The sequence below is a fragment of the Phacochoerus africanus genome, chromosome 15 (assembly GCF_016906955.1).
Source record: "Phacochoerus africanus isolate WHEZ1 chromosome 15, ROS_Pafr_v1, whole genome shotgun sequence".
Classification (NCBI taxonomy): Eukaryota; Metazoa; Chordata; class Mammalia; order Artiodactyla; family Suidae; genus Phacochoerus; species Phacochoerus africanus.
In genome coordinates, this window is record NC_062558.1 from 20286630 (window position 1) to 20312370 (window position 25741).

General features: G+C 39.3%; 1 protein-coding gene across 8 annotated transcripts in view; it reads left to right on the forward strand.

Moving 5' to 3' along the window:
* NEK1 (NIMA related kinase 1) overlaps positions 1 to 25741 on the forward strand; it is a 181923-nt gene that overhangs the window by 74447 nt on the left and 81735 nt on the right. For all 8 annotated transcript variants that reach the window (XM_047759749.1, XM_047759748.1, XM_047759751.1 and 5 more), the window contains one exon: positions 15148 to 15250. In XM_047759749.1, coding sequence (XP_047615705.1) covers positions 15148 to 15250 — 103 coding nt within the window. The remainder of the gene's footprint in view (positions 1 to 15147; positions 15251 to 25741) is intronic.

A 25741-nucleotide genomic window follows, 5' to 3' on the forward strand; every position in this document is an offset into this window, starting at 1 on the left:
ATATAAATTAAAATTATGAATTATATATAGTAACTTGAATTGTTAGTCTAATTTTAGATACCATTTTTGAGAAAAGAGAAATACATACTCAGACATATGCATATTTTTGATTAAATGGTAAAGCAGATGTATGTGTGGATTTTTTCCTCTGGTATTGTTGCTCTTTCTAGTATATACTTTGTTTGGCTTTATTTTGTTTAAGTAAATTATTTATTTAATTTTAATCAGATCTCCTAAAATAAGTACGTATAGTGTAAAGAAAATAGAGAAAACTATATTCTATTTCTTTGATCTGTTCATCTTCCAGAATGTTTCTTGGTTCTTCATAGTTGGAGTGACAAGTAATGGGCTAGCTTGGGCCATTTGCCTCAAACTCCCATATACCCTTGACATTTCTGCATTATGTCTACACTTGAGTTTCACATTGTCTTCAGTAGCTGTGTGTCTCAATTACTTCTTCCATGAAACACAACTTTCATTCAGTCTTTGAGCACCAGATATAGTTTCACTATTTTAATTTTTGGCTTTTAAACCCTTTGTGAGATGATTTATCATTCTTTTTTGCCAACTTTGGTGGGCTTATAAGTACTTAGAAATATGGTATACGTGAAGTTGTTACTATTTGTTGAACACTTATTGTATACTAAGTTGTGTTTATTCATCACAACAATGCTTTGAATTAGATATCATTCTTTTAATAAAGATAAAGAAATTAAGACTTGCATAGATTTAAAACTGGTGCATAGTGAGGCTGCTAGTAAGTGGTGGAGGTGGGATTGAAACTAAAAACTAATTTCATCTGAGTGTAACATTCAACTCCTTGATCACAGTTAGGGACTTCTCAACTGCTGCTTTTTTTTTTTTTTTTTCCTTTTTTGGCCTCACCATGGCATCAGAATTTCCTGGGCCAGGGTTGAAACTGTGCCAAAACAGCAACAATACCAGATTTTTAACCCGCAAGGGAACTCTCTCTCTGTTTCTTGAGATACTACTAGTGAACAGGTGAAACAGTTACTGGTTTAGTAGGTTATGATATTTTAAAATATTGGGTACTCTAAAGATTAAATATGATACCAAATCCTGAATGAAGTTTTATGTATACTCTTTGAATAATTTTGGTTTTATCTGAGGACATGGAAAATGGAAGTGTTGGTAGAAAACTGAAGATCATCAAGTATCATATAGTTTTCAGATTCTATAAACTAGACAGTTTTCTTCATGTTGATCCCAGGCAAGATTAAAAGGAGAACCTGCAAACACCTTAAAAGGAAGCACTGTAATGCAGTATAAGTTCCAGAGACTAGATTATGTCAGATACAGCCTTTATTTCTTCTTAGGTTTGTAGGCTAGAGCTACAGTTCTCAAACTGTGTGGTGAAGCGACTTTGAGCATCACAACACCTTGGATATTTTACAGTTTTGAGGGAAACAACTGCAAGTGTTGCACAAAGTATAGACCATACCATTAAACAGTTTTGACCTAACTAATGAATGGGACCGCTAGGGATTTCTGCTGGCATAGAGGCATTGTGAAAATATACTTAGATACCAAGTAGTGTATTTAAACTTTGGCAGGATACTGTTGCCAGGGTGTCTCAGTGTAGGCAAGGTGAAGAAATATAAATAAAGATTGCTAGGTGGGGGACATCCCTTCGTGGCTCAGCGGTTAATTAACCTGACTAGGATCCATGAGTATGTGGGTTCAATCCCTGGCCTTGCTTAGTAGGTTAAGGATCCTGTTGCTGTGGCTGTGGCATAGGCCAGCGGCTGTAGCTCTGATTTGACCCCTAGCCTGGGAAGTTCCAAATGCTGTGGGTACGGCCCTAAGAAGGAAACAAAACAAAACAAAACAAAAAATTGTTAGGTGGATTAGAAAATTGGTTAAAGAATTAATAAATAAAAGTATTCAGAGAATGCTGGTTAATGATTTGATGTCCAAATTAAAAAGTTTTAGAAGCATGTCCTCCTGAAGCTAAGCATCATTTTTAAGGAGGACGTAGAAAAAAACATTCAAAGGATATAGTCGTATTTCCAGAAGATATAAAGTGAAAAGAAACAGTAAATATGTTGAGTGATTGATTAGGAAACAATCTCAGTAGACCATAGCTATAGCTAACTACCTTGATTTAGACAAAATTTAACAGGAGTAAATTTCATGTACTTTTGAGTCTGAAAAATTATCTAGCCAAATAAAAATACACTGTAATTTTGTCAAGTAAGGTCATTAGGGCTGATAATTTTTTTAAAATTTAAAAACGATATCAAAGGATAGCAAATTCTATTCTTTGATAAAAGAATGAACATTTTGATTTGAAAAAAGTAGGATGACACAATCTTGGAATACAGATTATCTCTTGGATTAAGTCAGTTTGTGTTTGTAAAAATTATATAGTTTCTTTATGTTTTTGACAGCTATGGAAAACTTAGTGATGGATGTTTCCCTCTGAAAAGGAAAGGAGCACAGCAGGTCATGCTCTGACAGGCCTGAGCTCACTGTCTTCCTGGCTGCTTGCATGTCTCACCTGGGCCTCTGTGTGAGGCTGGAGGCTGGGCATCACTCAGCCCCCTCAGTTCTGCTCAGATGGCTCCTCAGGGAGCTGCTCAGGCACCCCCTTCACTGTCACTATCTCCACCCACTTGGTCACTACTGCTCTCCTTGTCTTAGGGGTTTTATTTGTAATGGTAATAGGATCAGGTTTCAGCAGAACTCTTTTGTCAGCAAGCCATTCTGTCTCTAGTGGGGAGATTTATAGCTCCCATTCCTTCCCTTCCTCCCTTCCTCCCTCCCCACCCCGATGTAGCATATGGAAGTTCCCAGGCTAGGTATGGAATTGGAGCTGCAGCTGCCGGCCCATACCACAGCAACACCAGGTCTGAGCCACATCTGTGACCTATGCTGCAGGTCGTGGCAATGCCAGATCTTTAACCCACTGTGCCAGGCTGGGGATTGAACCAGCGCCTCCACAGAGACAAGCTAGATCATTAGCCCACTGTACCACAGCAGACTGTACCTGGCTTGGGAACTTCTGCATGCCTCAGGAGTGCCAAAAAAAACCTCAATTACATTTATTTTATTTTGGTAGAGTATACACTCCTGTAGGTTAAGGTAGGGAAAAAGAAGCAACTTTAAAGATATTCATAAATCAGCAAGTTTAAACATATTTGAAAAATTTGCTTCTCTTGCAAACTGTCAATGAAAAAATAATAAGCTTTTTTAAAGCAAACTAGTATGCTTATATTTTGCTGTAAGAATGAAAATGACTTTATATGTAGAATCTTTAAAAAAGCATACAAATGAACTTATTTGCAGGACAGAAACAGACTCATAGACTGAAAAACTAATGATTACTGACAGGTAGGCAGAGGGAGGAGTGGACTCAGAGTTTGGGATAGAAATGTTCTAAAATTAGGTTGTGATGATGGTTCTACAACTAAGTATATATTATATATAAATGTAAAATTTAATGAATTATTTAAAAAACAATAAAAATGCCCATAGTTTTTATAGCTTTTAATCATTGGCGAAGGAAAGATTTAGTTGCTGTTATGTATGCTATGCTCTTAATTTTATCCTTACCAATAACCTACTGGCTCATATTTATATATATGCTGTAATCCTTTTCTGCTGTCATTGATCAACAACTCTTCTCCTTCAAACCTAAGCTGTTGTCTTTGTGTGCTAGTGTTGTGCTTTACTCAAAGGCCTTTATTCTTTTTTTGTTTCTCTAAACCTCAAGGTCCCTTATAATGCTGTTTCCTTTGATGAATTCAAGAATGCGCACATATTTCCTGATTTTAAAATACTAACAGCTGACTATCCTGTCATCTCCCTTTCACTTAGATTCTGAACCAGATTGTTCATGCCTCTTTTTTCTCTCCCTTTTATTCAAGGGAAAAAGGAAACCTGAAGGGGAGTCACGGTTGGCTTTTTTTGGTCTTCTTTTTCTGCTTGCCAGGGTGGTGTAGGTTCACTTTAGAAAAGTAGGAAAGTTCAGAGGAGTGTTAGGCAACAGGAGAGGAATCTGCTCCTGGAAGGCTGTGAGGTCACTATGAGACCGTGCTCTGTTTTCCTGCATCTTTTTGTTCACGTTTGTCTTTCCCATTAGTGGAGATGAAATCATACGTACAAATTTGTATCTGGTGGGTTAGGGTTTGGGTTTTTTTTTTTTTTTTTTGTATTGGTTTTAACATTTTACCGTAAAGTTTTCCCATGCTAAAAATTGTTTTCAGGGGGTTTTTGATGTCTGTATAAGATTCTAGTGTCATTAATGCAATTTATTTAGCAACTTTCCTAATAGAATACATTGTTTGTAATTTTTCACCTTTTTGAACAATTATGGGTTCTTTTGGCCACACCTGTGGCATGTGGAATTTCCTGGGCCAGGGATCAAACCTAAGCCATAGCAGCAGCCCAAGCTGCTTCAGCACTGGATCCTTAACCTGTTGCACTACAAGGAAATTCTGAACATATTTTTTATTTTTCAGAGTAGAAGAAAAATATTTTCATCATTTTTTTTTTCCATCATTTCTGTAGAAGACAATCTTATAAGGACATTTACTGGATTAAAGGAATTTCTCTGTTATGTTCTTGATGAAAGTTCTAGAAAGAAAATCACTAACTTTATTAAATTAACTTTAGTTAAATTTATTAACTAAATGTTACTAATTTTCTTTCTACAAAAGCTGTGCTAGTTTATGCTCAGTCAAGAGTGTATGACAGTGTCCATTTTTGTGCCCCCTGGACAATCCTTTTTTTAATTTTAATTTTTTTATTATTCAATGAATTTATTACATTTATAATTGTACAATGATCATCACAATCCAGTTTTATAGGATTTCCATCCCACAACCCCAGCGCATCCTCCCCTCCCAAACTGTCTTCTTTGGAAACCGTAAGTTTTTCAAAGTCTATGAGTCAGTATCTGTTCTGCAAAGAAGTCCATTGTGTCCTTTTTTCAGATTCCATATGTCAGTGAAAGCATTTGATGTTGGTGTCTCATTGTATGGCTGACTTCACTTAGCATGATAATTTCTAGGTCTATCCATGTTGCTAAAAATGCTGTTATTTTGTTCCTTTTAATGGCTAACATTCCATTGTGTATGTATACCACATCTTCTTGATCCACTTCTCTGTCAGTGGACATTTAGGTTGTTTCCATGTCTTGGCTATTGAAAATAGTGCTGCAGTGAACATCAGAGTACATGTGTCTTTGCGAGTCATGGTTTTCTCTGGATAGATGCCCAGGAGTGGGATTGCAGGATCAAATGGTAGTTCTATTTTTAGTTTTCTGAGGCATCTCCATACTGTTTTCCACAGCAGTTGCACCAATTTAAAATCCCACCAACAGTGTACTAGGGTTCCTTTTTCTCCACACTCTCTCCAGCACTTACTGTTTGTAGACTTTTTGATGATAGCCATTCTGGCCAGTGTAAGGTGATACCTCGTAGTGGTTTTGATTTGCATTTCTCTAGTAATGAGTGATGTTGAACATCTTTTCATGTGTTTTTCAGCCACCCGTTTGTCTTCTTTGGAGAATTGTCTGTTTAGATCTTCTGCCCATTTTTTGACGGGGGTTGTTTGTTTTTTTGGTATAGAGCTGCAGAAGATGTTATAAATTTTGGAGATGAATCCCTTGTCAGTCGCTTCATTCGCAAATATTTTCTCCCATTCTGTGGGTTGTGTTTTTGTTTTGTTTAGGGTTTCCTTTGCTGTGCAGACACTTTTAAGTTTGATTAGGTCCCATTTGTTTATTTTTGTTTTTTACTGTCATTACTCTAAGAGGTGGATCTGAGAAGATGTTGCTGTCTTTTATGTCAGAGAGGGTTTGGCCTGTCTTTTTTCCTCTAAGAGTTTTATAGTGTCTGGTCTTATATCTAGGTCTTTAATCCATTTTGAATTTATTTTTGTGTATGGTGTTAGGGAGTGTTCTAATTTCATTCTTTTCCATGTGGCTGTCCAGTTGTCCCAGCACCACTTATTGAAGGGGCTGTCTTTTCTCCATTGTATATTCTTGCCTCTTTTGTCATAGATGAGTTGGCTGTAGGTGCGTGGGTTTAATTCTGGGCTTTCTTTCCTGTTCCACTGATCTATATGTCTGTCTTTGTGCCAGTACCACACGGTTTTGATGATTGTTGCTTTGTAGTATAGTCTGAAGCCAGGGAGCCTGATTCCTCCTGCTTCATTTTTCTTTTTCAGGATGTCTTTGGCTATTCTGGGTCTTTCATGCTTCCAAACTTTAAAATATTTTGTTTGAGTTCTGTGAAAAATGTCCTTGGTAACTTGATAGGGATTGCATTGAATCTGTAGAATGCCTTAGGTGGTATAGTCATTTTGATAATATTAACTCTTCCAATCCACGAGCATGGTATGTCTTTCCATCTATTTGTGTCATCTTTGATTTCTTTCATCAGTGTCTTATAGTTTTCAGAGTACAGGTCTTTCGTCTCTTTGGGTAGGTTTACTCCTAGGTATTTTATTCTTTTGGTTGTGATGGTAAATGGGATTGCTTGCCTAATTTCTTTTTCTGCTCTTTCATTGTTAGTGTATAGAAATGCTGTCGATTTCTGTGTATTAATTTTATATCCTGTGACTTTGCCAAATTTGTGGATGAGCTCTAACAGTTTTCTGGTAGAGTCTTTAGGATCCTCTAGGTATAGTATCATGTCATCTGCAAATAGGGATAGTTTTACTTCTTCCTTTCCAATTTGGATTCCTTTTATCTCTTTTACTTCCCTGATTGCTGTGGCTAGGACTTCCAAAAACTATGTTGAAGAGTAGTGGTGAGAGTGGACATCCTTGTCTTGTTCCTGATCTCAGTGGGAATTCTTTCAGCTTTTCACCATTGAGAATGATGTTCGCTGTGGGTTTGTCATATATGGCCTTTATCATGTTGAGGTAGGTTCCCGTTATGCCCACTTTCTGAAGGGTTTTTATCAGAAATGGGTGTTGGATTTTGTGAAAGGCTTTTTCTGCATCTATTGAGAGGATCGTATGGTTTTTCTTCTTCAGTTTGTTAATGTGGTGTATCACACTGGTGGATTTGCAGATATTGAGGAACCCTTGCATCCCTAGGATAAATCCCACTTGATCATGATGTACACTCCTTTTAATGTATTGTTGAATGCGGTTTGCTAATATTTTGTTGAGGATTTTTGCATCAATGTTCATCAGTGAAATTGGTGTGTAGTTTTTTTTTTGTGTGTGTGTGTGTGGTATCTTTGTCTGGTTTTTGTATCAGGGTGATGGTGGCCTCATGGAATGAGTTTGGGAGTATCCCTTCCTCTGCAATTTTTTGAAGTAGTTTCAGAAGGAGAGGTGTTAGCTCTTCTCTAAATGTTTGGTAGAAATCACATGTGAAGCCATCTGGTCCTGGACTTTTGTTTGTTGAAAGTTTTTTAATCATAGTTTCAATTTTAGTTCTTGTGATGGGTCCATTCATCTTTTCTATTTCATCTTGGTTTAGTCTTGGAAGAGTGTATTTTTCTAAGAATTTTTCCATTTCTTCTAGGTTTTCTGTTTTATTGGCATATAATTGCATATGGTAGTCTCTTATGGTCCTTTGTATTTATGTGATGTTTGTTGTTCCTTCTCCTTTTTCATTTCTAATTTTACTGATTTGAGTCCTCTCTTTTTTTCTTGATAAGTCTGGCTAAGGGTTTATGAATTTTGTTGATCTTTTCAAAGAACCAGCTTTTCATTTTGTTCATCTTTTTTATGGTTTTCTTTGTTTCTATTTCATTGATTTCTGTTCTGATCTTTATGATTTCTTTCTTTCTACTAGCTTTAAGTCTTATCTGTTCTTCTCTCTTGAGCTGCTTTAGATGTAAAGTTAGCTTGTTTATTTGAGCTTTTTCTTGTTTCCTGAGGTGGGCTTGTATTGCTATAAACTTTCCTTTTAGAACGGCTTTTGCTTCATCCCATAGGTTTTGGAGTGTTGGATCTTTGTTGTCACTTGCTTCTAGGTATCTTTTAATTTCCTTTTTGATTTCTTCAGTGATCCATTGGTTGTTTAGTAGCATGTTGTTTAGTCTCCACGTGTTTGTGTTTTTTGCAGTTTTTTCATTGTTGTTGATTTCAAGTCGTATACCCCTGGACAATCCTAATAACTTTCTAGGAGCTAAAGAAGTCTTTGAAAGATAGAAAGTTTAAAATTAAACTAGTAGAGGAGGTGAATTTTTCAATGTCTTCTCTACTGGTTACAGCAAACTGGTTGCCTGTGAGAATAGTGATGATGGGGTTGATGGTGGTTTTATAAAAATAGGAGCTGTTGTATGTGTCCTCTGTGCTAGGACTGGTTTGAAGTAATACACCTATCTCATCAGACCTAACTACTTTTGGATTGTGTGTTTGTAGGCTTGCCTGCTTGCTACATTTATTTGTGACCCCATGTCAATGCCTCCTGTCCTCTCAAGGTCATTCTTGGGCAGAGCTGAACACTGGGGTTGCCCAGAGTGTGCATTCCAGCTGGGGGAGCACAGCCAGCTCTGCTTCCTTCTTTCAGCTGATAAACAAACGTACTTTCTGGTAAAGTATCTTTAAACAGAAACACACATAAAATAAGGCTATATATCAGTCGAAAATGTTAACAGGAGTCTGTCAGGAACTTAACCCTGTAATTCTCCTAGGGGTATGTTTAGTGTTGGTTAATGCATATTACAGTGACTGTATAGAACATAATTACTGTGAATAATGAGAATTGACTGTTATTAACTCAGTCATCACCAATGCTGTGAACAGGTATTATTAGTCTCGCCTTTGTCTTTTTTGTCTTTTTAGAGCCAAATGTGGAGGTTCCCAGACTAGGGGTTGAATTGGAGCTGTAGCTGCCGGCCTGTGCCTCAGCCTCAGATCACAGCCGCATCTGCAGCCTACATCGCAGCTCACAGCAACACCAGGTCCTTAAGCCACTGAGCAAGGCAAGGGATTGAAGCCATGTCCTCACGGATTCTAGTCAGATTCATTTCCCCTGAGCCACAACGGGAACTCTCCTATTCTCGCTTTTTAAAAATAGATTAAGAACTTGAGGCATTGCATTAATAAGCGATTTATGGAAGGCCACATAACTATTTATTAGTAAAACCAGGAGTTGACTGCTATAGTTCACTCACTTAACTGTTGGGCCATATTGACTTTACTGAAGCTCGAACTATTTTATGAGGAAAATTTCACCAGCACTGAAAAAAGAATTGGGTGGCTTGTCTTGCAGAAGAGGAGTTAGACTTCCTTGTATTCCCACAGTGTAAGTGAAGTGAGGAGGAGAAGTAGGGATAGGTTTCCATGCAGTATGAGGTCTGTGCAGTGGCTGGGCCATTGGATTTAATTGGGGCTCTCAAACTCAAAGAAGTAAATCAGGGGTTTGGATGCCCACGTGTCAGGGATATCTAGATGGAAATATGATAGTACTTTATTCAACAAGAAGCTGAATTAGTACTCAAGGTCTCCTCAAATTTGAATATTATGATTCTTTTGTCTTCTACTTTTTAGTGGCTGTTGGTATGACAGAGCATTTTTTCCAGCTGTCATGACTTCTGGTTTTTATTATAATTTGTATGTCATTGTCATTCCTGGTCATTTCTTTTCCCTGATTCAGACTGAAACAGCAAACTGAAATCTATAATCATCCAAGGCTCTTTTAAATTCTCTCTTCTTCACATTTTGGGTAGCCCCTATTTATCTCTTCCTTCTTTATGGTATTAATTATTTTTCTACTTCCCTTTTTATCAGTAACTCTGGTTAGTCTGACTTTGCTTACTTTCGTAAAGGTTAGAAAAAGAAGTCAGTGCAGTCAGGCTATGCAGCAGAGAATTTTTGTAGTTGAAGTTGGTGTTATAAGCTTCCAGGACCCCTGAAAAGACCCTTGCCAAATGGCATGTCTTAGTGTCATGTTCTCTGAAAGTTTATCTGCTCTCTTCAGGCCAGGCCTTCTATAAATAGGCTACAGTAGACCAGAATACAGCATTGCTTATCTATATGCAGGAGAAATATTGCATGTAGACCAGATTACCTTGCTGTTTTTGTTTTTTTTTAATTTAATTTAATTTTATTTGATTTTTTGTCTTTTTGCTATTTCTTGGGCCGCTCCCGCGGCATATGGAGGTTCCCAGGCTAGGGGTCTAATCGGAGCTGTAGCCACCGGCCTACGCCAGAGCCACAGCAACGCAGGATCCGAGCCGCGTCTGCAACCTACACCACAGCTCACGGCAACGCCGGATCGTTAACCCACTGAGCAAGGGCAGGGACCGAACCCGCAACCTCATGGTTCCTAGTTGGATTCGTTAACCACTGCGCCATGATGGGAACTCCTTTTTTTTTTTTTTTTTTTAGGGCCACACCCACAGCATATGGAAGTTCCCAGGCTAGGGGTCAAATTGGAGCTATAGCTGCCAGCCTACACAATAGCCACAGCAATGCCACATCCGAGCCACATCTGTGACCTACACCACAGCTTACTGCAATGCTGGATTCTTAACCCACTGAACGAGGCTAGGAATCAAACACACACCCTCATTGATACTAGTTGGGCTCATTACCACTGAGCCACGACAGGAACTCCCTTGGATGTACCTTATTAATCTCAAGAGTTATACAGTGTATAATATATCTGCTAGAGGACAACAGGTGTATTATAGAAACATAAACAAATTCCTCATTCTTTATTTTTAATCTGCTGAAGCTGCCATGGCTTGAGTGAAATGCATTTTTGTACTGGTTTTGTGGAATTAGATTAAGATTTAGCTACCTATACCTATCCAAGAGTCAATGAAAGGAAATATGAAAATTACAAAAGGAAATATGAAATATGAAAATTACAAAAGGAAAAAATGTCATTGCTAAAGGCAAATATACAATAAAGGTAGTAAATCAGCCACTTGTAAAGCTTGAATGAAGGTTAAAAGATGAAAGTGGTAAAATCATCTAGATCCACAATAAGTAGTTAAGGGATACACAAAACAAAACAATTTAAAATATAATGTCCAAAACAGTAAACGTGGGAGTAAAAGTACAAGGTTATTAAAATACATTCAAACTTAAGTGATCAGCAACTTAAAATAATCATGTATATGAGTTCCCATTGTGGCTCAGCAGGTTACAAACCCAACTAGTATCCATGGGGAGGTGGGTTCGATTCCTTACCTCGCTCAGTGGGTTAAGAATCTCACGTTGCCGTGAGCTGTGGTGTAGATCACAGACACGCCTCAGATCTGGTACTTCTGTGGCTGTGGAATAGGCCAGCAGCTGCAGCTCTTACTGGACTCCACGCCCGGGAACGTCCATGTGCCTCGGTTGCAACTTTAAAAAGCAAAAATAAATAAATAAATAAATAAATAAATAATAAACCTCATGGTAACAACAAACCAAAAATTTGTAATAGATACAACCACAAAAAAATAAAGGAATTCAAATGTAACACAAAGATAGTCAACAAATCACAGAGGAAGAGAGCAAATGAAAAAAGGACAAAAAAGAACTATAAAAATAATCCCCAATTAATAAAATGCTGTAAGGTCAGAACAGAAATAAATAGAGACTGAAAAAAAAGTAGAGAAGATAAATGAAACTAAGAGTTGCTTCTTTGAAAAAATAGGCCAAAATCAATAAACCTTTAGCTAGCCAGATTCATCAAGAAAATAAGAGCCCAGCAACAACAACAACAACAACAACAACAACAAAAAAGGAGTTCCCGTCGTGGCGCAGTGGTTGACGGTCCGACTAGGAACCATGAGGTTGCAGGTTCGGTCCCTGCCCTTGCTCAGTGGGTTAACGATCCGGCGTTGCCGTGAGCTGTGGTGTAGGTTGCAGACGCGGCTTGGATCCCACGTTGCTATGGCTCTGGCGTGGGCTGGTGGCTACAGCTCCGATTAGACCCCTAGCCTGGGAACCTCCATATGCCGCGGGAGCGGCCCAAGAAATAGCAACAACAACAATAATAACAACAACAACAACAACAACAACAAAAAGACAAAAAAAATGAAAAAAAGTAGAACTGATACCACAGAAATACAGAAGATCACAGGCTATTACTATGAACAGTAAATAATATGCCAATAAAATGGACAACCTGGAAGATATGCATGAATTTCTAGAAACATAGTCTCCCACAACTGAATCAGGAAGAAACAAAATTTGAACAGACTGATAACAAAATCACTAAATTATTAAACACACACAAAACAACAAAAACTCTCAATAAGTTAAAGTCTAGAAACAAATGGCTTCACAGGTGAATTCTACCAAACACTTGGAAAAGAGTTAAGATCTATCCTTAAACTCTTCCAAAAAATTGCAGAGCAAAGAACACTTCCAAACTCTTTCTGCAAGGCTAGCATCATCTTGATACCAAAACCAGGCAAAGATACCACTGCAAAAGAACATTTCTGGCCAATATCACTGATGAACATCAATGCAAAAATTCTCAATAAAATATTAGCAAACTGAATTCAACAATACATTAAAAGGATCATACACCATCATCAAGTGGGATTTGTCCCAGGAATGTAAGGATGGTTTAGTATCTATGAATCAATCCAGGTGATACACCACATAACAAATTGAAGAATAAAAATCATGTGATCAACTCAATAGAAGTAGAAGAAGCTGTTGGCAGAATTCAAAATCCATTTATGGTAAAAACTGTCAACAAAGTAGGTATAGAGGGAACATCTCAATATAATAAAGGCATATATGACAAGCTGACATCATAGTCAGTGTTGAAAGGCTGAAAGCATTTCCTCCAAGATTAAGAGCAAGACAAAGATGCCCATTCTTGCCACTTTTATTCAGCGTATTATTTGGAGTCCTAGCCATAGTTCAGAGATTTTTGAGGAATCCAAATTGGAAAGGAAAAAGAAAAGCTTTCACCATTTACAGATGACATAACGTATATAGAAAATCCTGATGATGCCACCAAAAAAAAAAACAAAAAACCTAGAACTCATCAATGAATTTTATAAAATTATAAGATACCCAATAAATATGCAGGAAAGGCTCTTAACCAGCTCTAGATATTATCCTGGAAAATTTCAATGGATAAATTTCATAAAAATCCCTTTTAAGTACTGCATAAGGTGAATGAATCTTCTTTTTTGTCTTTTTAAGGCTGCACCAGCAGCATATAGAAGTTCCCAGGCTAGGGGCTGAATCAGAGCTATAGCTGCCAGCCTACACCACAGCCACAGCTACGCCAGATCCGAGACGCGTCTGTGACCTACCCCACAGCTCATGGTAACTCCAGATCCTTAACCCACTGACTGAGGCCAGGGATTAAACCCACGTACTCATGGATACTAGTCGTATTCATTACTGCTGAGCCACGACAGGAATTCCAGGTGAATTAATCTTAAACCACTATAATTCATAGCTTTGTGGTGAGTTAGATTTTAAGTTTTATAGCTTAATTTTGTATTTAATATATTTTCACACGTTAATTCAGGTGACCCTTGAACAATGTTGGGTTAGTCTGCATATAACTGATGATCAGTCCTCTGTAACAGAGGTTCCTCTGCATTCATGGATTCAACCAACCATGGACTGTGCAGCACTGTAGTTGTAACACATCCACATTAAGTGCACTTGAGCAGCTCACACTTGTGTTGTTCAAGGGTCAGCTGTGATTGTTAACAAAACTTGCCCAAGAAATGATTATCTGGGGTAAGAAAACCAGAGGTATTTAAATCTCCCGAAGTCAGAAAGGACTTGTGTTTTTCAGAGCCTAATGTAGTTATGGTCCTAAACAGCGGCTTTGGGAATTTTGTGTCTTTGAAGCCAGTGTCCCAGAAGTACAGCCAATAAATTTCTCTTCTTTCTTCCTTGCTCACAGAGTTACTGCTGTTGATACTGTGCAATGATTATGGGGTCCGGATTTTATTTATTTTTCTATCTTCCTTGCTTAGCACTGTAACAAGCAAAATATATATTAGATGTTCAAAACATTATTGATATTTTAAGACCAGCCTGTTAATATTCTTTCATAGTTGTCAGAGGCGGAAGCAGAAACCTAATTGGCAAGATTGAAACAATAACTGTGCTGTTAGTTTTTCCCCCAGATTTATGCATTTTACTTTTTAATAATTGTGGTATTCAAGAAATTCAGGAGTTCCCGTCATGGCGCAGTGGTTAATGAATCCGACTAGGAACCATGAGGTTGCGGGTTCGGTCCCTGGCCTTGCTCAGTGGGTTAAGGATCCAGCGTTGCCGTGAGCTGTGGTGTAGGTTGCAGACACGGCTCGGATCCTGCGTTGCTGTGGCTCTGGCGTAGGCCAGTGGCTACAGCTCCAATTCGACCCCTAGCCTGGGAACCTCCATATGCCGCGGGAGCGGCCCAAAGAAATAGCAAAAAGACAAAGACAAAAAAAAAAAAAAAGAAAAGAAAAATTCAGACTGCATTTTTTTGCTCTATTTTTGAAAACTCCCAGAAATAAACCTTTCATTATTTTTGATCACCTTTCAAATGCTACTCCGCTGCTTTAATTTTACTTCTGTACTGATAGATATATTTGATGCTGAGTCTGAAATAAGCTTAGCTACTGGGAAACCACTGAGATTCTTCTGTTAAGTATAGCCCAGAACCATTTTAGGGGTCTGTAAATAGTCCAGATTAAATGAAGTCAAGAGAAACCTTATTAAGTTTTGGAGAAGCAATGCAAATTTTACTTCTATTTAAAGTAATAGTGGGAGTTCCTGTAATGGCTCGTGGTTAACAAACCCAACTAGTAACCGTGAAGTTTCAGGTTCCATCCCTGGCCTCGCTCAGTGGGTTGAGGATCCGGTGTTGCCATGGGTTGTGGTGTAGGTCGCAGACTCAGCTCAGATTTGGCGTTGCTGTGGCTGTGGTGTAGGCCATCAGCTGTAGCTCCGATTGGACCCCTGGCCTGGGAACCTCCATATTCCATGGGTGCAGCCCTAAAAAGACAAAATAATAATAATAATAATAACAATTAAAATAATAGTGAATGTAATTTAGGTGGTGGATCCTAATATCATGTGTAATGTGTAGCTGTTCCTTCATTACAGAGCAAAGTTTTACTTCAGATCAGCCTTTCTTCATATTCTGCAAAGATCTTTAAAGAAAATAGAGTAATGTAGTTTTTAACTTTGTGGGGTATTTGATGTTCAAAATTTCTGACTTTGCCGTTTGTCTGCATCCCTCAGGCAGAAGGGGCAGCTGGCTGTGGAGAGAGCAAAGCAAGTGGAAGAGTTTCTCCAGCGCAGACGGGAGGCGAGGCAGAACAAGGCTCGGGCGGAGGGTCACGTGGTAGGATTTTGTTCTTGAGATTCTTGAGCATGGTAGGGTTCAGGGTGAAGGTCTGGGACAAGGTAGGTACAAATGACAAGAGTGTAATCCTTCACAACACTTCCCCCAGACACCTGCAGAGTATTTAACCTTTCTTCTGCTATTTCCTTTATGCCAACGTGAAATTCTGTTGTTGCTGTGGTTCGCTGAGAGTAAGTTCATAACTGCATCCTTCCTTCAAAAAGAGTTGACATAGGTATAGCAACCCCAGGATTTATATTTATTTACATCTTTTTTCCCCCAATATACTTTTGGTTTTAAATACTTTTAAGTAGCAAAGAATTGTGGAAGAAAAATGGGAAATAAACATTTGAATAAATATATGTGTAATTATGCATTTACTCAGAAGCAAATTAGAAAGTGTTTTAAAGCCTCTCATTATGCCCATTAAGTGAACTAAGTCATGTACCCAAGAAAACGTTAGCACTTTTTGGATAATCATTTCAGTAGCTAATAGTTTTGGTTTGCAGAAGTACACAGATGCCTTTGACCTTTTGTCCACAGAACAACTGGACATTGTTTCTGTCAGCTCAGCACCCATGAGCACCACACTCATATAGGAAATAGGTTATATAATAATATGTTTTGTTTAGACATATATACTTTAGGTTCATAAGTGATACATTTATGAGGTAATGATTATTCCAATTTATAATATTTTTTCTTTGAAATAAAATCATAGAAGAATAGATCAGTTTTTAATGGTTACCCTTTATATTTTTAACACCATTCAGTCTGTTTTTCTCATATTCAGAATTAATCTGTATTTGTATCCTCCTATAGCCAGAACAGCACCTTCTGTATTTTTTATTGCCCCACTTTGCCTCTCTTAATAGCATTTGGAATTTTAGTTACAGATTTTAATGAAAAATATTTTTAACAAGTTACTGGATGTCACACTGTCACTCAGCAGGGGCTCGGACGAAGCTGCAGATTGCGGGGCTCTCTGTGAGGCTCCGTCTCCTTTGGCTCTCCATTCTTCAGTTCTGTCGACTCTGCTGTTCAGCCATCCAGGCAGTTCCTCTTCACTTTAGAAACTTGTATTTCCATGTCCATGAATTCTAGTTGTCCTCCTGGAAAACTCCTTGGCCCTGCTCTTTTTTCTCTGATAGTGCTGTAGTCACTGTAGAATCTTGTTCTTGCTGCACCATTGGCCATGTCACCTCATTTCTTCAGGTTTTAAGTCTGTTAAGTGTTTCATGGTCCCGCTGTTCCTCACACGTTTGCTGTTTATGTCTGGGGGTGTCTGCTCCTCTTCATGGCCTCTGTTCGTGTGGCCCTGGTGAGGTGGGAGTGTGCTAGTGATATGTCCTCTGCAGATTGCCATCTAGTAGAGGGCAGTGGTGCACTGCTGTTCTGCCAGACATGTGCTGGCGGCTTATTTTCGGGGCTTAGAGACCCCCATCCATCCTGGGTGTCACCAGTCACCCAGTGCTCTGGCCTGGCCTTTCATCCCAGATGCTCTGGTCACTTGTGTCTGAAGGAGCCATTTTGTGAAGATGGATCATGTGCTGAGGAGCCTCTTATTTAAGCACCGTCACTGTTAGTCCACCCCCCCCCTTGTGACCCTGGCTGTTTTGTCTCAGAACAGGCCTCCTGCCCATTATTGCTGTGCCAGGCCTCTTCCTCATGACTCTTGTCATTTCACACCAATTTGTGTACTTTCCTTACCCCTAGATTCTTTCTCTTCTTGGGACTGCCCAGAGTTCTGCTTGTTTTTGAGCACTGATGTGCATTCACTTAGCCCAGTAACTTCTCTGTGTTCAGAATTTTGCAAGAATTTGTTATTCTCCCATCTTGCAATCAGAAGTTAGTATTTTCATTCTGTTATGCTATCATTTGAAAAAAATCATGCTGTAGGCAGTTTCCATGTGGTGCAAGGGTAAAGAATCTATTGTTATCACTGAAGCAGCTTTGGTCACTGCTATGACACGGGTTCGAACCCTGGCCAGGAATTTATACATGCTGCGTGGGCTTGGCCAAAAAAAAAAAAAAAAAGCTTTAGAAATCAGTGTGTTTTCATAGTTATTTTTATATGACTTTAAAAGATTCATTTTGTTAAACTCTATAGAATTTCTTTATTCTCTAGATGACTCTATATATAAAATGTTGCCTTACAAAAATATGGCTAAAAAGTGAAGAAAGTTTGCTTTTCAGTGTATTTGGGTGTGTGTATCATGTATTATTTATTCACTAAACAACAGGCAGTGTGGTAAACACTTTGGAGGTATAGGTTAATTAATTGGTTAAAGATTACTTAATTAAATTAAAGCTTCATCAGACATAGTTTGCCTCTCACGTAATGTAGAGTCTCATGTTAAACAAGAATATATATGTGATCCTTATATCCTCTTTAAAGAGTGTCTTTCTGAATAATTTCTTCATGTTAATTGTATTGCTGCTGTTTAGCTTTGAGTTCTTTATATTCTGGCTAAGTCTTTTATTGGATATGTGGCTTGCCACTATTTCCTTCTAGGTTGTAGCTTGGCTTATCATTCTCTTAATAGTTTTCACAAAGCAGAGATGTTACTTTGGTGAAGCCTAAGTTCACAGGTTTCCTGTTTATGAATCATGCTTTTGCTGCTGTGTCTGAGAACTCTATGCCCATCCAACAGTCAGGAAGATTTGCTCCTAATTTTTTTTGTTTTTGTTTTTGTTTTTGTTTTTTTTGGCTTTTTAGGGCCACACCCATGGCATACAGAGGTTCCCAGGCTAGGGGTTGAATCAGAGCTACCGCTGCCAGCCTATGCCACAGCCAAGCAGGATCCTAGCCACGTCTGAGACCTATGTTACACTTATATACATTTAAATCCTCCTCAGGCTGTGTTATAAATTGTGCTTGCGGGAGTTCCTGTAGTGGCGCAGTGGTTAACGAATCCGACTAGGAACCATGAGGTTGCGAGTTCGGTCCCTGCCCTTGCTCAGTGGTTGTGATCCGTGAGCTGTGGTGTAGGTTGCAGACGCGGCTCGGATCCCGCGTTGCTGTGGCTCTGGCATAGGCTTGTATCTACAGCTCTGATTAGACCCCTAGCCTGGGAACCTCCATATGCCGAGGGAGCGGCCCAAGAAATAGCAAAAAAAAAAAAAAGACAAAAAAAAATTGTGCTTGCAACTTCAAGCATATTTAAGAATTCAAGAGAAAAAAGGAATTTACACAGATTTTACCACTTACTTTTATTGCTATTCTCTCATTCCTTTTTTTTTTTTTTTGCTTTTTAGGGCCGCTCTCATAGCATATGGAGGTTCCCAGGGTATGGGTTGAATCAGAGCTACAGCTGCCGGCCTGCACCACAGATCCGACTCTGGCCTTGCTCAGTGGCAATGCCTAATCCTTAACCCACTGAGCGAGGCCAGGGATTGAACCCAAAACCTTGTGGTTACTAGTTGGCTTTGTTTCTGCTGCACCACAATGGGAACTCCTAATTTTTCTTTTGTAATTTTTATAGCTTTCATATATAATTGTAGATTTATCTGGTTCTCCTTGTCAATTTTGCCTTTTTTTTTAAGAGCATATACAGTTAGAATTCTTGGGTTTTTAGTGAATTGACTTTTAAAAATCAAGATGTAATTTCTTTTTATTCTTTGTATTAGTTTTCTTTTGTGGTATAACAAATTACCACAACTTAGTGGCTTTTAACAACACATATTTATTATCTCATTTTCACCTGCATGGAGGCTTGGTGCCCCAAACTTCACATTGTTCAGGGATAAGCTACAAATGCTGTTTTACTCCTCCAGTTTGGAATCCATAATTCTTTCCACTATATGGGTACCTTTACCCTCTCCCTTTATGCCATAGTTGTCTTATATATTAGGTTTGCTGAATGTCTTGAACTTGTGCATTCATGCCTTATGCCATTTTTGAGCCATTATTTTCTTCAAGTATTTTTTCAGCTCAGTGCTCTTTCTCTTCTCTGGTTCTCTGGTGACATGAATGGTAGACCTTTTGTTCCTGTTCACAGGTTTGTGGACCTCTGTTGGATGTTTTTAAGTTTTTTTCTCTGTTATTCAGATTGGTTAATTTCTGTTGTTTTCAGGTTCCCTTTCCCTTTTCTCTTTCATTCTCATTCTGTTTATTTGGCTATCAAATGGAATCAAATGAGGGTTTTATTTTGGTAATTCTGTTCTTCATTTCTTGTGTTTTCATTTGGTTTTTCCTTGATTCTTCTCTTTTTTTTGGGCTAATATTTCTGATTTTAACCTTTCTAAATCACTGTTCATGATTGCTGTTCATACGCTTTTAAAATATTCTTTGATGTTTTTGCCATGTGATTATATCATCTGTTTCACCTAATCATAATCTGTTTATTGTATATTCCCAGTTGAGATTTTTGTGGTTTTTCATGTGCTGATTAATTTTGAGTTGTACCCTAGACATTTGGAATACTATGTTATTAGACTCTGGATTTTGTTTAATTTCATGGAGACTGTTGATTTTATTTGTCTGAGTGAGTGGGCTTGTTTATGTCAAGCCGTGAGTCCCTGCCTCTCTTCTCCCCACTGTGTGCACTGGCTGGTGTGGTCTGTGAGGGTCTAGGGAGAAGTCTGTTGGCTGGCCCCATGCTCATGCACAGTAAGGTCGTGTCCACACACACCGGTACAGGCCACCTCAGGACCTTATAACAACTTCCGGGGTCATTTTTCCGGAGCCCCCCCTCCCCGTGTACCATCGCTTGAGGCCTGCATCTGCCCTGCACTTACTTCTCAGTCTTCTAGTAGAGGCCTCGCACACCAAGGGCTCCCATGGTGGGAGGAGAGAGAGACAGACACAGAGAAAGCTGGGAGAGAGAGAGACAGGGAGACAGAGAGGAGTGAGGGAGAGGCCGCAGGCTGTGCCCTGCCCCTTTGCAATCTCACAGGAATGCAGGGTTCCCCCCCGCCCCTTTCCATGTTAGTTCCCATAAGCTCATGCTGGCTGTCAGTGAGCTTTCCTCAGGGATGCAGCACTTTCCCTTTTTTCTGTAAGAGTCTCCTCCCTACTCCAGAACTGGCAGAGATAACCAGAGTTACCCTTGTCATTGCCAGAGTGCCCAGTTTCAGGTTTTGGCCAAGTTAGGTTAATTCCAAAAGTCACCATAGTTTTGAAAACACGGTGCACTCATCATGAATTTGGAGGTGCTACAGCTGCGGTGCTTCCACCTGCCTACTGCTGTTTACTCTTCAGAGTCCCCAGATATGCCTGGATTTTACCCTTGTGTCCAGTGAGGGTGTGTGTGTGTGTGTGTGCACGCGCGCTCGCACGTGCGTGTACATGCATGCGCACACGTGCTTCTGTGGTTCCCAGAACTGGAGGTTTCTGCTCCTCATTCTTCCTATTTCCAAAACTAAATGCACTGCGTTGACCTCAGACCCACTGCCCTTCCTGTATCACTGACTATCTTACTGCAGAGTGTCACTGTTGAAGATGGCTTGGCTTTGAGGTTTCTGGTTTGAAAGTCATGTTTTAGTGTCTTCTCCCTGTCACATCCCACCCAACTCATAGCCAGTCAGTGACGAGGCCACCTTTTCTACCTTCTGATTATCTTACATCCATCTCCTTTCTGTTTCTGTTATTTTTTGCTCTTGTTGAGATCCTTGCTAGTCTTTTCATCTCTCTGCCTCTAATTGAGGATCCTTCTAATGCATCTTTCCCTTGATGAAAGAGTGACCTTTCTCAAGCATAACTGAACTCATGCTGCTCATCTGCTTGGAGTTGCTCAGTGGTTCTTTATTGTTTAGAGGGGATGTTAAACCTCGGTAGCTCAGCTCCAAGCTTTTATCCTTTGTCTTTCTTATTGCTCTTAGTTCAAACAACAGCAATACCAGACTATTTGCAGTTCCCCGATGGTGCTGTTTATAGTTTTTACCTGAGATCCTATCTTCCTTACCTTTGTGGAGAGCGCTCATGTTTCCTTTCTGTTGCCTTGCTGGCTTGGGGGATTCGGATTCGGATGTGCAGAGATTGAGGGGGAAAGCAGACGTTTTTACTACCACTCTGTTGGTTTCCTGCCATGGAGGGCATGGTGATTAACTGTAGAAATAATTACTGTTACTATGTGCAGTGTCTTAGTTTGTGGAAAGCTTTCTGCCTTTTTGGCCTTTGTGTTATCTTCCAGGCACCTTCGTAGAGTAGATATTCCATTATTGTTATAAGAAAATGGTTGATTCTGTGCAGCAGGCCTGTACTGCACATTTCTGCTGCACAGGCTGAAACATGAAACGTGACTCCAGAGTGTGTTGGCTCTGATGAGCTGGCTGGGGATCCTGGGTGGGGTGGGGGCGGGGGGTGGGGAGTGGGGGGAGGTGTGTGGCGGGCACCTCATGGGGGGCTTCACAGTCTGCTCTGAAAACAGCCAGAGCCAGGAACTATTACTCATGAGGTGCTAAGTCAGCCAGCCCTGGTCACCAGGAGACTGTCCTTAGCTCAGCAGTGCTGATGTTGGAAAAACCACTTCATAATAGAAATCCAGCCAAAATAGAGATCCCCATTGTATAGTAAAGACTGAAAAAAGTTTGGAATTTTACTTTAAAAAAATGCAATTTAAAAATTATTTCGGATATGTTTGTAGGTCCATGTTTATTCTGAAAGTAACAACTTGCAGATTGTAATTTTTATGATAGAATTGTGTAATGAATATGTGCTTTATCAAATCTAAGATACAACAATAAAACATGTTGTTTTACATATGACTGAAAGGGGAAAAATGTTTCCATTTTAACTTGATACAATGCTTTTTATCACTTAACCTTTTTATTTTGTTATTTGTTGAAATAACTCTTTAGATTTTTTAAAAATAATGTTATTCTTGAGCATCCATAAAAAGGAAAGTATGAATAAAATAAATTGTTAAACTTATTCATTCCTAAATTGACTTTACATTCATAATATGACTTTCCAATCACTCCTTTTAAAAGTGAGGGTCACTGATGTTCATGTTTTCTCAAATAATATCCTCTGTGTCACTAAGCACCTTGAGGACTCACCATTTCTGAAAAGAGAATAGCAATTCTGTCTCTGGGATCCTTGGCGGGTGGGGGGGGGGATTGGGGGGTGGCCTGCAGTCATTGCTGTGCTTTCTTGCTCTTTTTTTTTTTTTTTTTGGCTTTTTGCTATTTCTTTGGGCCGCTCCCGTGGCACATGGAGGTTCCCAGGCTAGGCGTCGAATCGAAGCTGTAGCCACCAGCCTACATCAGAGCCACAGCAACGCGGGATCCGAGCCGCGTCTGCAACCTACACCACAGCTCATGGCAACGCCGGATCGTTAACCCACTGAGCAAGGGCAGGGACCGAACCCGCAACCTCATGGTTCCTAGTCGGATTCGTTAACCACTGCGCCACAATGGGAACTCCGCTTTCTTGCTCTTATCAGAGGAGTCAATGCAAGGCACTCAGCAGTCACTCGGGCTCATGTTTCCTCCTGAATAAGCCCGTGGGTGATTATTTTATGAAACTCCAAGGAGTTGTAATTTTTCAGTTATGACATCAAGGGAAAAAACTAACAAAATTCATATGTTCTCAGGCAGTAACATCTGTGTTGTAACTGCTGCCTGGCCAACAGTTTATAAGATAAAGGTGCCATCAATTATAAGGTGTACCCATTTTGGAGATGTGAAAACTGTTCATATTAGAATTGATGAAATATCACTTGACATTCTTGTACATTTTAATTTTATGACATTAAAGTGCCATTTTGGAGTTCTTATCGTGGCTCAGTGGTTAACAAATCTGACTAGGAACCATGAGGTTGTAGGTTTGATCCCTGGCCTTGGTCAGTGGGTTGAGGATCCAGCATTGCTGTGAGCTGTGGTGTAGGTTGCAGATGTGGCTCGGATCCGGCGTTGCTATGGCTCTGGCGTAGGCCGGTGATTACAGCTCCAATGAGACCCCCAGCCTGGGAACCTCCATACGCTGCGGGAGCAGCCCAAGAAATGGCAAAAAGACATCCCCCCCAAAAAAAGTGCCATTTTCGTAAAAATGGCTGTGATTTGGGCAGTTTTCCAAAGATCATTTCTTAATTTTTTTTTTTTGTCTTTTCTAGAGCCGCACGTGCAGCATATGGAGGTTCCCAGGCTGGGGGTCTAATCGGAGCTGTAGCCGCCAGCCTACACCAGAGCCACAGCAACGCCAGATCCGAGCCACGTCTGCAACCTGCACCACAGCTCACAGCAATGCTGGATCCTCAACCCACTGATCGAGGCCAGAGATCGAACCCGCAACCTTATGGTTCCTAGTCGGATTCGTTAACCCCTGAGCCACGATGGGAACTCCCATTTCTTAATTTTTTAATACCCCCAATTTTTTGAAGGACCATCATCATAATTTTTTTTTAATTCGTTTACCTAATCTTGTTGTATTTGTAAGATGGTTTTTCATGTGGTTTGAACAATTTTCCAGTATCATTGTCATCACATTCATGAAATCCTTCATCTTTGGCAAGATTTGCAGTTTCCTTTGTTAGTCAGTTTGTAGTAGACATGCATTATGTTGTCAGATATTTACAACATTCAGAGACCTTGACAGGACGAGTGAGAAGAAACGTGTTCCATGGGCTTGGAGTAATGTGTGGGACTAGTTTATAGTGATCATTAGTTGCTTATTTGGGCTCTAATGCCATTCAGTGTTGTACTGCTAAGATATTCGTAAAATGCCTGTACCTATAACAGAGAACAGTGATGGATATTTATGGTAATAACTGTGAGTCCTCAATAAAAAAAATACTAAAATCAGTGATTTAAGGCAGCACAAAATATTTTTTTACTGATAAATATTAATACTCATGATTCATTTGTACATTTTGAAAATATATATACGCACACACTGCGATTTATTCTAAGAACTCATCAAATATCCATTTTGCTGGTGAAGAGAAGCAGTCTTAAAGAGGTTGTGACAGATACCTGTCTTAAACCTAATATATGATTTCTAATACTTTAAAAAAACTCATAAATAAACAAACCTGGAGTTCCCTGGTGGCCTAGTGATTAAAGATTCAGCATTGTCACTGCTATGGCTCAGGTTTGATCCCTGGCCCAGGAACTTCTGCATGCCATGGATGCAGCCAAACAAACAAACAAACAAAAAATAAAAAACCAAAACAAACCACACAAAAAAACCCCCAATCTTTTTTAAGTTCTGAGTCTTAAAAGATTAATCCTCTGGAATTGGTGAAGTATTATAGTTAAATTATTTGATCAGTATGTTTTATGTTTTGAGAAATTATAATGAATTACAACATTGTTGCTGTGGGAAAATGAAGTCAAAGTCCTTGATTTATAGATAAGCATTTGGAACATTTTCTATGTTGAAGTCTAATTTAAAGTAACCATGGATTTCTGAGTAATTTCATATGCTTAAATGTGAATTCAGAAGTTTTTTGAAATTTTCAAAAAAGGCAGGTTAGGGAAACTCTTAACAAGTAAGACTTTAAGCCAAGATGTTGTTTTGTTCTTCTCTGAGCAGTATTAATAAAAAGTAGCTAAAGTCACTTAGAATCGAATCCTGACAGTAGTTTTCTGGACTGGGGATTATCACTCCAGGTCACAGGTTCTGAGACTAATTCAGAGTCATTAGCACTTTTCCCAGGATCACATTGTGTGTCCAGAGGCAGCATGCATGCCTAGCAGTCCTGACTTTGGAGATCATGCAGCCAGCTGTTTTGCTATGCTGTTTGTTGCTCTTTAAATCCCATGTTAGTATTTGCTTTACTTTAGGTAAAACTTGAGGATGTGATGATTTTGCAGAGCAGGTACAGGCAGACCTTTTCTGTAAAAGGGCAGGTGAATGTTTTAGGCTTTGTGGTCCACATGTTGACCTGAATAACTACTCAGCCTTGAGTGGTGGTAAAGGCCTGAACAGACGGTGGAATTGTGCTGGTAAAACCTTGTCTACCCCATTGAGTGCAGCCTTGGTTTGCCCTGAGGATTGTGTTTGCTCCTTCCTACTGTGGAACATCCTAATATCAAATTAGTTCTTTAACACCAAGCTGCTTTTTTGAGATTATATTTTCAGTTCTTTTTAAAAAATAATTCCCATATTGGCCTTATAGAATATAATGTTTGGTACAAAGAAAAGAATAACAGTAAGTTCAGTCTGTGTGCTGGCCCTCATCTAGGGATTGAACCGTGAGGTCTCTGTCAAAACTACTCACTCTGCACTGTAGCACAAAGCTAAGCACAGACACTGTGTAAATTAATGAGCATGTCCAGGTTGCAATAAAACCTTACTTATGGACACTGAAATTTGGATTGCTTACCATTTTCACGTGATCATGAAATACTGTCTTCATTTTTTTCCCATCATTTAAAAATGTGCAAATCCATTCTTAACTTAGAAAACACACACAAAAAACAATTGTGGACTGCGTTTGGCCTGGGAAGCATAGTTTGACAACCCCTGTCCTAACCTGATCATCTGTCTTTCTCAGTGACCATTATCCTGAATTTTAGATTAATCATGCCTGTGGATTTTTTTTT